The following is a 12592-nucleotide window of genomic DNA, read 5'->3' on the forward strand; positions in this document are numbered from 1 at the left end:
GAAGCCAGGAGCCAGGAACTTCTTCTGGGTCTCCCACGTGGGTGCAGGGGCCCAAGGACTTGGGCCATTTTCTACTACTTTCCCAGGCCATAGCAGAGAGCGGGATCAGAAGTGGAGCAGCTGGGACTCGAAATGGCATCCATATGGGATGCTGGCACCACAGGTGGAGTCGTAGCCCGCTACACCACAGCTCCAGCCCGAAAACACAGCATCTTAACCAGCATCTTAGCTGCTAGGCTAAACACCCTATGGCAAGCATTTTAATGAAAGTAAACCGGATGCACTCATTTCACAAGTCTAATTTCCAGACTATTGAAGGAGCAAGAAAGTGCAGTTGTGCCTCTTATTCCCTCTAGAAAAATGTGTTCAAAGTCAGACCATACCCTACAATCAGTTCAAATGCACTGTTTGTAGACTGCAGTTGTATTTACAAGTTTATAATGTAGAAAATACTGCTTTTTAAATAAAATATAACAAAAATGAAACCCTAGAAATTAAACAGACATTATGCTCAAGGGTATTTATGCACTACTTTGGGTATTTACACGTGAACCATCAGGAGTGCACAGTGGCTCTGAGAGACAAAACAGAATGTGACTTGGGACCTTCAGCCTAATAGCCATTGCACCTCTTCAGGCTAATCAGTCATAATGTGCAATCACCAGCTAAGAGTCCTTTAAAATCACTGCCATTTCTGACATCAGGGCACCACTGGATAAGTATCTTTTATTTGATCCAAACTGAGCAGTAACATTTAAATCACATATTCAAAAGCAGAATACTTATCCCCAAAATAGGTTATTATGCCTTAGCTAAGAAGCTGATAAGTAGAAGTGGGAAAATCAGGATTTCAAGGTATGCACTAAGGTGAACTCAGACTTTGACATGGGGACTAAAATATCTGAGCCTACAATTTGGAGTTCTTGTTCCAACAGTGTTTGATAATCATGTCAAAAGCAGTTGGAGAAACATGCATCTAATTGTTGACAGGTTGTATCTCCAAAAGGGATTACAAGGACATACATTTTGATACACATTTCAATATATATAAATTTTGAAGAACAGATATGCATTGCTTTTGCTAATTAAAAAGAGCTAACATCAGACCTGGTCATCTGTCACAAAAATAAACAAATGAGCATGGCCGTAGTACGCAATGCAAACTGGCTTCACAGAAATCAAACTAAAACTGCAGTATTCTTTTTCTTTGTTAACTGTCTTTAACGTAAATAAACAAATACTTTTTTAAAAACTGCAGTACTTTCAGACCTAACTAATAAACATTAATTTCTAAACTATTAAAAGGTAATGAGGGGCAAGCAAACAGCACAGCAGTTAATTTGAGGGTTGGGACACCTACATCCCACAACAAGGTGCCTGGTTCGAGTTCCAGGTACTCTGCTTCAAATCCAGATTCCTGCTAAAGTACACCTGGGAAGGAGGCAGGTGATGGCTCAACTATTTGAGTTCCTGCTGCCTGCAAAGGAGACCCAGACTGATGTCTTGACTCCTGGCTTTAGCCTGGCCTGGCCCTGGCTGTTTGTTGGCATTTGAAGAATGAACCTGCAGATGAAATAAGATGAAAATGAGCAAAGGAAAACTCCAGATCCTAGAATGGAAAAAAAAAAGGAAATGAGATAAGCAAATGATGAAATGTGGACAGTTCTCATTTAAAGAATGTGGAAACTGTGGACTCAACTAACAAAATCTTTATTATGTAAAACATTTATAATCATCTTAATGGTTATTAGCTCAATAAAAAAGCCACAAAACACTAACAATCAAATGCATGACAGATTAAAAAAAAAGACATCAGATTGCTTTGGGGCAAAATTGCCTTTAAATACTGTACATTTCCAAAAGAAACATTTTACATTGGGAGACCTTTTCTTACTCAACCTTTAAAAAAAAGAATTTTTGTCTTCATTAAAATATTGAGCATTTTCTTTCTTCTTGAACCATTATAGGTATGTAAAATTTAGCAAACTGGCATTTTTTCATAGTAAGAGGCTGAATCAGGTGAAATATATCAAACAACTTGCATATATAATTAAAGGCTAACTGTGGTATTACTGCATAGAGGTTAGAATGCTAAACTGCATAGGCTCTCATTTACTGCAAAACTACACTACCTTCTTAATTTGAGGTTTGCCTTTGCATCATCCTAATTGCTTCTGTGGTGAAAGCACCACCTTGTGGCAGAAGAAAGAACTTCTTAATGACACAAGTCAGGCCCCGAGAAAGCACGGGTAGGCTTTCAGGGTCCCAGAGCTGCTCTATTTCTTGACCTGTAACATGATCCCACTAGAGGCTCACTTTGTAATTATTTGTCAAATTGTGTGACTTCTTTATTGCAATCTTAAAAGTTTAGGAAAAAATATTTTACATGTATCTGAATTAAAGGTCACAGGCCTAACTGCTGGATTTAAGCACCAATTCTATTTCCTAGAACTACAGTGCATCTTCACCCTTGTAAATACACTGTTATATTGTCGTGAGGAAACAAAACACCAGAAAGGTCATTCTTTGGTAAGCAGGGGAAGATTCCACACTAATGTTTTCCTCAGTGTTATAGCTGCTCTCTCACAGCCCCCAAGAGCAACCACAGGTGCTCTGGAATCATACTAAAGGCCTCTAACCCACCTAAATCTACGGCCTGAAAACTGAAAAAGAACCATTAACAATAGATTCTGTTGTGTCAATACAGAAACTCAAGGCCATGTGGCATTTTTAACTATGCCACAATATTTGCTCAAAAAAGGTTTTCCTTTATTCACAAAATGACACATTATTTGCAAAATGACCTGTACACCTGGAAGAGATTCTCATCCTCTGTAACTCACTTTTTCTAGTTGCTAAGTGCAGCCCATTGTGTATCTCTCTTCATAACCTAGAGCAAAAATTTTTTGAAGGGAAAAAATCTTATTCTTTTTTCCCAGAAACCTGTCAGCATCTTCAGTGACCAGCGCCTCACAATGACCCTCCCTGCGGCATATGTAACTGGGGAGGAGATGAGCCACTGGCCACGCTGCCCCAGAGATTGGCCAGAGCTAGCACGCCACATGCAGGGGTAATACCCCATTGCCCAGGCGCTGCCTGCCCTGCTACCTCCCAACCCATCATAAGAAGCAGAGTTAGCTCCTGATTTCTTCTCTGCTCCACGCAAATACCGACAACATTAGATTTAAAGTGCAATACAGATGTGGGCTGTCTGAGAATGTTTTACAAGACAGTGTCTTCAGCTGAGTTAACGCTACCTGCTAAAGTAATCCTTACACTCAAGTGTAAAAAAATACTTTTAAAGAAACCTATTAGAATGTCATGTTGGAATAACACAGAGGCAGCAACTACCCAATTGTTCTCCCTCTCACAATCTGACATGTTCCAGGGATGATTATTCTACTGGCCAGGAATACTCTCAGTGAAGCATTCGTTCCTACCTATGAGGCAATGTCCAGCTGCTGTTCTGCCAAGATCTGTAATTGCCTTAAGGAGTCTTTAAATATAGGTGCTTCCTAAGATTAAAGGAAGGACTACTCTCAGGGATGTTTTACAGAATGTGAAGGAAGAGAATGGGATTTTTAAACTTAAATCTGAAAAAAAAAAAAATCTTACTTCCCCCTTAAAACATGTAAGAAAATATAAACTTAAACATGACTTACTAAGATTTCTGGAATTGCCTGTTCAGAAATGTCTTATAGGAACCAAGTTAAGATAAAATATTGAGAAACACTAGCAACAGTATTCCACTGAAGTTATATTTCAGTACTTTAAATATAACCACAAGCTTCAACTGTTCATTTTACCAACTCCCTAAAAAAAGTTATCTGATATTTTCCAGAAGATACAGTTTAAAATTTTAAAAATTATTTTCCTCCCAGAAATAGATGGGGGAGAGGGGGAACTACTGATGGAGAATAACAGAGAAAATTGCTACTACTCAATGGGAACATAATCTTTTGAAATAAAGGCTTAGTAATTCAACAGACTATTCTTTTTAAAATGAAAACTTACATGTAATTATTCAAACTACAAGGTACTTCTAATCATTTAAAGTGTTTGTGAATGACTGTGCAATGAGCATTAGGAAAAAAAACTCATACATAGTAACAAGGTGAGCTTAGGCACAGTTCCCTATAGACTGTTTCACTTTCAGGAAATCTAGAACCTCTATGAAATTATTAAAATTATGACAAGGTCAGGTTTTATAATCACTTTCTCTCAAATTTGACCAAATATAACATTAAAATACTGATATAGTCTTTGATCATGAAACTGATGCATAATATATAATCGCATATTATTTTTAACCTTAATCAATAATATTTAAACCAAGCTCTTCCCCTAAGATACTAGTAGATGCCAGGAAAACAAATAGTCTAAATTTTGTAGAGTATTCCCAGGTCATAATATAATAAACAGATTATAATGAGGACAACCAGTGTTATTGGATATGTCCTTAAGCTGGGAGATTTTGTAAGTAGTGGAGTCATGTCCAAGATGTGATACTCAAAAATATAAATTCTTCACATCAGTTTCTCTGTTAAGTCTTTTTTTTCAGTTAACAGTAATACTTAAACATCTTCAACTGTACACTCTTAATCTGCAACATTTTGATTATTCTTGTGTTTTCAAAATTTAAGTTCCATTTAATATATTATCTTCTGTTTCTTCTTAAAGAACTGATATTCATAAAAGGATCATCATCATCACCCTGAAATGACACACAGAAGTTGGATTAGTGACTGCTGCATGGCTCACTGACAGAAGTTCTTATAAGCAAAGTGCTATCAGAGTAATTTTCTCTTTTCACGTAGCGTAGATTTCATTTTTGTATTTCCTTATAAATGTGAAATATATAAGTCCAAGTAAACTCTTAGTGAGTATTGAAATAAAATTACCCTGCAATGTATATACACCTGCATTTCCCACAAATATTAACATTAATAAAAGCAAATGAGGTGTGGATAAGTTTAAAAAAAAAAAACCTTCATCAAGTCCTTCCCATCTGGTTTTTGAACAGCTTTTTTTTCTTTCCATTTACATTTTATCATACGTATCTGCTGTTCTGGAAATTCACTGCCAAAAAACAATGAAGACACATGGAGAAAATCTAACTTGGAAATAGCTGTAACTCTTATTTCCACTTAATGTTAGATAGCTACTCTTACACAGAAGCCTGAAACAATCCAGCAAAGCAATCTTTGTTTTTTTGGCAAAGCAAGTAGATGGAGTATTTCAAAAGTTCCCATAATTCTGCGCTGTATATTATATACATGGTAAAGATATAAAGAATTATCAGATCAACTAAGAATTTTATTAAAGAAAATGAAAACAAACTTTAAGTAATTCTAAGTTATAAAATTTGATGAAGATAACACAAAATTGATTCTTGGGGCAGGCATGTAAGATGTTTCTCAGGGTGCTTACATCCCGCATTAGGGCATCAGTTTTGTTTGCCAGAGAGTCACAGCTTTGCTTCCAATTCCAGCTTCCGGCTAATGTGTACCTTGGAAGGCAGCAGCTAATGGCTCAAACACTTGAGTCCCGGCCACCCACAGGAGACCCAGACTGAGTTCTGGATTTTTGGTTTTGTGTGACCCTGGCTGATGCTGGCATCTGGGGAGTGAACCAGCAGATGGAAGATCTCTCTCTGCCTCTCTGTCTGCCTTTCAAAGGAAAGAAAAAAGAAAAAAAAAAAAAAAAAAAAGAACTGAAATTGAGTCTTCCATATTCTATGACAAAATATTTAGAAGACAGAAGCAAATTTGCTTATGACATTTTATGTTTAAGATTTTAATGAAAGAATTATGTGAGATTAAGCTTTATTGGAGGTACCAACACACTCTAATGTTAGCTAAATTAACTATCTCTGATGAGAAATGCATGCCTTGAGAAAATTTCTATGTACTGACTCATTTCCTGCTACTATCAAAGATAGAACTTAAGAAGCCAGAGATAAATCCAAATTAACAATTTTAATAGAGAATTTGCTAATAGTTCTTCCTTTCAGTTAAACATGAACTAGTGTACAGACTTTAAAAAACCAGAGATTAATTAATTTATTTGAAAGGCAGAGTAACAGAGAAACAGACAGAGAGACAGTCAGGGCTGGGCTAAGGCAAAGCCAGGAGCCAACAACTCCATTCAGATCTCCCAAATGGGTGGCAAGGGCCCAGGTACTTGAGTCATCATCTGTTGTTTCCCAGGTACATTAACAGGGAGCTGGATTGGAAGAGGAGTAGCTGGGATTAGAACCGGCACTCTAATTTGGGCATGTCAAGTGAAGGCTCAATCCTCTGCACCACAACACCAGCTCTTAGAGCACGGAGCTTTAACACACAGCATGCACACCTAGTTGCTTTGGAACTACCAAATGAGCCAAGAGCTCATCACCTCCTAGAGGCACAGAGTTAGCGTTTAATAGGTGGACTGAGTTCTTGCTACCATTTTTCTTCACAGCCTCCATTGTGGTGAGCCCTCTTAGGCTGCTTTAAAACCACAGATGACTTGTTGAGGACACTTAGCTAAGTGAAATAAGCCAGTCACAAATAGACAAATACTGCATGATCCCCCCTATACAAGCTACTCAGAATAATCAAATTCATGGAAAGAGCAAGTAGGGGGCTGGTGAGAGGGAGAAATGGAGACCTGTTTAAGGGGTACAGAGTTTCAGTTTTATAAGATTTTATAAGACTTTTTTCTAGAGATCTGTTTTACAACAACGTGAATTTACTTAATACCAACAAATATACAAGGAAAAATAGTTAAGGTGGTATGTTTCATGTAGTTTTACTATAATTTGAAGCATTTTAAAATTAAAAGATAAACAAACAGCAAGAGCAGAAACACCTTTTAGCAACTCAACTGCTACCAAAGACCCTCCAAACAGCAGCCACGGAGGACAGGGAAAGGCCAAGAGCTAGAGTCATGAGGCTTTTTAACTCAATTGAAACAGCACACGAATAAAGGGAAGAAGCAAGTCTTGATCAGACCTCTTATGGTCCTCTACCCATTTGTTCCCATTAATGTTACAGGAGATTGTATGGCAATCTGATTCAGGCAACTGTCTTGAATTAGTGTTTCTCCCTGCCTGATGACATTTTCAGGTAATGTCTGAATACCTCCATGACATGAAAATCACCATCTTGTGTAACAAACACATAGGGAACACAGTGGTACTTATACTTAATACATATTCTATTGAAGTAACATTAAAAGCTCTGACTTCATCCTCCTTCTCATCCTTCCAAATATAAATGGTAGATGCTCAAAGAACCATTCTGATTCTTCTGTTAACTGGAAAATTAAGAGCTGACCAAACATCACATTTTAAATATTATTAGGCCTTTTATATCTAGTAATTAAATTGAAGGATACTCAACAGATGTTACCTGTTGATGACTCAACATTATAGTTCAAAGGAAGGTTATTAATAAAACAATATTTTTGAAAATAATTTTAGGGGCCAGTGTTGTGGCACACTGTAGGCTAAGCTGTCATTTATGACTCCGGCATCCCATATCACATCTTGCTACCCTGTTTCTGATCCAAATTCCTTCCAATGTGTTTGGGAAGGCAGCAGCAGATGGCTTGGAAGATGGCCCAAGTGCTTGGGCACCTGAAAACTGTGTAGGGGACCAGGATGTAGTTTTGGCTCCTCGTTTCAGTTTGGACCAGATCTGATAGTTGCAGTCTTTTGGGGAGTAAACCAGTAGATAGAAGATCTCTCTCTTTCTCTGCCTTGCCTTTCAAATAAATGTATATTTTTTTATAAAATTACTTTTAGCATCTAGCTAGCAATTTAAATTTTATAAGTTAAAAATTAATTAAAATTTAACAATTTTATTACCTCATCTGATTCAAAATCAACCCCTTTAGCTATTTGGTTCTGAGAAATGCGTTTGCTGGATGATGTGGCCGACCACCTGAGGCAAAAGAGAGAGAGAGAGACAATGAACTACAGAATTCATCAAAACCAATTTTTAATTAAGTTTTTCCAATCTCCCAGCAGCCACAAAAAGAAATAGTACATAATCCCCTTTAACAAACATAAGAAGCAGTAAAAAATAACAGTACAGAAAAGAACCCTGGAATTACATCAGAATTATAGATTTTTGTATTTACTAACTATGTACCTTATGCAAATTCCTTAACCTCTTTGTGCCTCAATTTCCTCATCCGTAAAATGGGGATAATAGGTTTTAAGGATTCAGTAATTTTTTAAACTTTTATTTAATAAATATAAATTTCCAAAGTACAGCTTATGGATTACAATGGCTTTTTCCTCCCCATAACTTCCCTCCCACCCACAACCCTCCCATCTCCTGCTCCTTCTCCCATTCCATTTGCAACAAGATTCATTTTCAATTCTCTTTATATACAGAAGATCAATTTAGTATATATTAAGTAAAGATTTCAACAGTTTGCACCCACACAGATACACAAAGTGTAAAGTACTGTTTGAAGACTAGTTATACCATTGATTCACATAGTACAACACATTAAGGACAGAGATCCTACATGAGGAGTAAGTACACAGTGACTTCTGTTGCTGACTTAACAATTTGACACTCTTGTTTATGGCATCAGGAATCACCCTAGGCTCTTGTCATGAGCTGCCAAAGCTATGAAATATGAAAGCCTTTTGAGTTCGCAGACTCCGATCTTTGCTAGACAAGGTCATAGTCAAAGTGGAAGTTCTTTCCTCCCTTCAGAGAAAGGTACCTCCTTCTTTGATGGCCTGTTCTTTCCACTGGGATGTCACTCACAGAGATCTTTCATTTAGTTTGTTTTTTTTTTTTTTTTTTTTTTTTTTTTTTTTTTTTTTTTTTTTTTGTCAGAGTGTCTTGGCTTTCCATGCCTAAACTACTCTCATGGGCTCTTTAGCCAGATCCGAATGCCTTAAGGGCTGATTCTTAGGCCAGAGTGCTATTTAGGACATCTGTAATTCTGTGAGTCTGCTGTGTATCCCACTTCCCATGTTGCATAGTTCTCTCCCTTTTTGATTCTATCAGTTAGTATTAGCAGACACTAGTCTTGTTTATGTGATCTCTTTGACTCTTAGACCTATCATTATGGTCAACTGTGAACTGAAATTGATCACTTGGACTAGTGAGATGGCATTGGTACATGCCACCTTGATGGGATTGAATTGGCATTCCCTGGCACATTTCTAATTCTACCATTTGGGGCAAGTCAGATTGAGCATGTGCCAAATTGTACATCTCTTCCCTCTCTTATTCCCACTCTTACATTTAACAGAGATCACTTTTCAGTTAATTTTAAACACTTAAGAATAATTGTGTTAATTACAGAGTTCAACCAATAGTATTAAGTAGAACAAAAAAAATACTAAAAGGGATAACATATTAAGTTGTTCATCAACAGTCTGGGCAAGGGCTGATCAAGTCACTGTTTTTCATAGTGTCCATTTCACTTCTACATGTTTCCTTTTTGGTGCTCGGTTAGTTGTCACCGATCAGGGCGAACATATGATATTTGTCCCTTTGAGACTGGCTTATTTCACTCAGCATGATGTTTTCCAGATTACTCCATTTTTTGCAAATTACCAGATTTCATTCTTTTTTACTGCTGTATAGTATTTTATAGAGTACATGTCCCATAATTTCTTTATCCAATCTACTGTTGATGGGCATTTGGGTTGGTTCCAGGTCTTAGCTATTGTGAATTGAGCTGCAGTAAACATTAATGTGCAGACGCCTTTTTTGTTTGCCAGTTTAATTTCCTTTGGGTAAATTCCAAGGAGTGGGATGGCTGGGTTGTATGGTAGGGTTATATTCAGGTTTCTGAGGAATCTCCAGACTGACTTCCATAGTGGCTTAACCAGTTTGCATTCCCACCAACAGTAGATTAGTGAGTCTTTTTCCCCACATCCTCGTCAGCATCTATTGTTGGTAGATTTCTGAATGTGTGCCATTCTAACTGGGGTGAGGTGAAACCTCATTGTGGTTTTGATTTACATTTCCCTGATTGCTAGTGAAAGGATTCAGTATGTTAATATGCTTAAACACTCAGCATAGTGCCTGACACATATTCAACACTACACAGATGGTTACTTATGTTTTTTATTGTCCTCTTTATCATGTGTTAAAATGTATCAATTATCAGGCCCCACTTCTGAAAATCGAGGCAACCCTGAAGTATTTTTATTCAAATCTCAGTAATGTGTCCACCACAGGATCAAAGGATCTCAGGAAAGGCTCACCTCTCTGCAGAGCTGTGCCCCTGCTTGTGTTACTCAGCTCAATCTGGATCAAGCAGCAAATGTTTACTAAGTGTCTGCTCTTGGCCAGTGCTATGATAGCTCTGGGAAATAGTAGTAAATCAGAAAATCATGATTCTTACTCTAATGAAACTTATATGCTTATATTAATAAAAAGTTTGGAGTTAGTTCAGAGATCAGCAAACCAAAGCCAGTGACAAAATCCAGCCTGCCACCTATTTTTGGCCTAGTTTTTAAGGCCTGTGTGCTACTAGTGGCTTCTACATTTTCAAATGGTTACACTTTAAGTGATTATACAAGTACCTACATAATATCCATGATTTTTACCTCTTGGCCTGCAAAGTCTAAAATATTTATGATCTAGCCCTTTAAGAAAAACTTTGCCAATTCCTGTCTTAAATAAAAGCAATGTTTGTAAATTCCTAGCAAATAATTTTATTAACTTATTTTGTTAATTTTATTAACTTATTTTGTTATTTTGTAACAGCTTTGAAATACTATAGCAAAAGAAATATGTTTCAAAGTCTTGTTCCAATAAATAAGTTGAGAATCAAAGGATCCTGTGTCAGAAGGAAACAGAAAAACCCACACGTTCTTATGTGTGGATAAGGACCAGGATTTCTCAAGCAAACTGGCTGAACAACTAAGGTTCAGTGAGAATCAGAGAATTTATCAATTGGTCCGTCTATGGAGTCCCAACCCAAGTAGGAACTGGTCAATTGCTGACTTTCCATTAGAGACCAGAAATAACAGATCATTAAAAGTATAAACCCAGTGTTATGACTGGCAAAAGAGGGATTGAGAAGAGAGTTACAGAAAGAAAACACTGAGACCTGACCCCGCCTTCTGATACATCCCCAGGCAACCAACTACTGGGTCTCAGGAGAAGTAAGCCAGGCATCTGTGATGGGTGCTGACTCACATGGCCACAGCCACAATTCTGCAGTAGAGGGTCCCAAAGACCCAGAGTTGTCATCCTTGAGAGGCCCTTTGTCCTCAGCAATCAGCAGAAGGAAAAGAAATGGCTAAACTATTCTGACTGTTGGATTCAATAAATGAGCTTCGTTCTGGATATTTAAAAGTATTTAATTTGATCAGTCTTACATGTATGGATCAAAAATAAAGGCAGGGTGTGGGATCACATCAAATGTTGAGGCTTGTTCAGAAACAATGTGTGACCAGAAACCAGAATTCCTGTCTAGAGCTCTTTAGTCAACAAGACAGTTGTCATAGCATTAGAGCATGTTAAATTAGCTGCAGGCTATGCCTGGCACATGAAAGGTGGTCAAAGGATGTGAGTTCCCTTGGGGCCGGCACTGTGGCGCTGTGGGTAAAGCCACCATCTGCAGTGCTGGTATCCCAAATGGGCACTGGTTCGAGTCCTGGCAGCTTCTCTTCCGATCCAGCTCTCTGCTATGGCCTGGGAAAGCAGTGGAAGATGGCCCAAGTCCTTGGGCCCCTGCACCCACATGGGAGACCCAGAAGAAGCTCCTGGCTCCTGTCTTCAGATCAGTGCAGCTCCAGCCACTGGGCCATCTGGGGAGTGAACCAGTGGATGGAAGACCTCTCTCTCTCTCTCTCTCTGTGCCTCTGCCTCTCTGTAACTCTTTCAAATAAATAAGTATATTAAAAAAAAAAAAAAAAAAAAAAAAAGGATGTAAGTTCCCTCACTGCAAGGTTTAACAGACTCTCCTCTCAATTGCTCCTCCTCCACTTGGCCTGACAGAGCCAGGTCCTCACTCGCCACTGTGAGGAGACCATGGTTATTATCTGCCAGTTCTGGAAGTTTCCTCTTATTTCCAATACAACAAAGGTAGACTTTGGAACAATTTTTCCAAGGACAAGTAGGTTTTCTATTGTCGATCCAGTAAAAAGGGAGTTTCACAGCTGGAAGTTGTTTCTTTTTTAAAGTTAATTGCCAGGAATATCAGTACTTTTTTACTCACTGCTTTTCTTATTACTTTGCCCTATTTTCTGAGATTTTTGTTTTTTAATTTAATGTTTATATAGTTGTTACTATTTGGCAGGCAGTATTCCTTATCACATTATGAATATTTACACTCATTTAAACCTCAAAACAACCCTATGCATAAATACGATTTTTATTACCTTTATTTTGAGGGACCTCCAAAAGAGGACACCAAGGCACAGAGAAATCAAATGATCTCCCCATGGTCCACACTTAGTAAGTGGTAGACCTTACACACTTTCCTACCATCTTGGTATTTTTTATTTCTAAAAAGTCCAGCACGGACTTCTGTAACCTGCTAGTCTCCTAGATTTTTCTCATGCCTTTCTTGTTGATTCTTCAACTTTACCCAAGCTCTAGAGGTTCAAAGCCCCAGG

General features: G+C 37.8%; 1 protein-coding gene across 5 annotated transcripts in view; it reads right to left on the reverse strand.

Moving 5' to 3' along the window:
- Positions 1 to 1694: 1694 nt before the first annotated feature.
- The window catches only part of MRE11 (MRE11 homolog, double strand break repair nuclease), a 79933-nt gene continuing 69035 nt past the window's right edge, over positions 1695 to 12592 (reverse strand). For all 5 annotated transcript variants that reach the window (XM_062196889.1, XM_062196890.1, XM_062196886.1 and 2 more), the window contains exons 19-20: positions 7853 to 7928; positions 1695 to 4714 (exon numbers count right to left, since the gene is read on the reverse strand). In XM_062196889.1, coding sequence (XP_062052873.1) covers positions 4658 to 4714; positions 7853 to 7928 — 133 coding nt within the window. In that variant the 3' untranslated portion in view covers positions 1695 to 4657. The remainder of the gene's footprint in view (positions 4715 to 7852; positions 7929 to 12592) is intronic.

Source organism: Lepus europaeus, chromosome 7 (genome assembly GCF_033115175.1).
Source record: "Lepus europaeus isolate LE1 chromosome 7, mLepTim1.pri, whole genome shotgun sequence".
Lineage (NCBI taxonomy): Eukaryota > Metazoa > Chordata > Mammalia > Lagomorpha > Leporidae > Lepus > Lepus europaeus.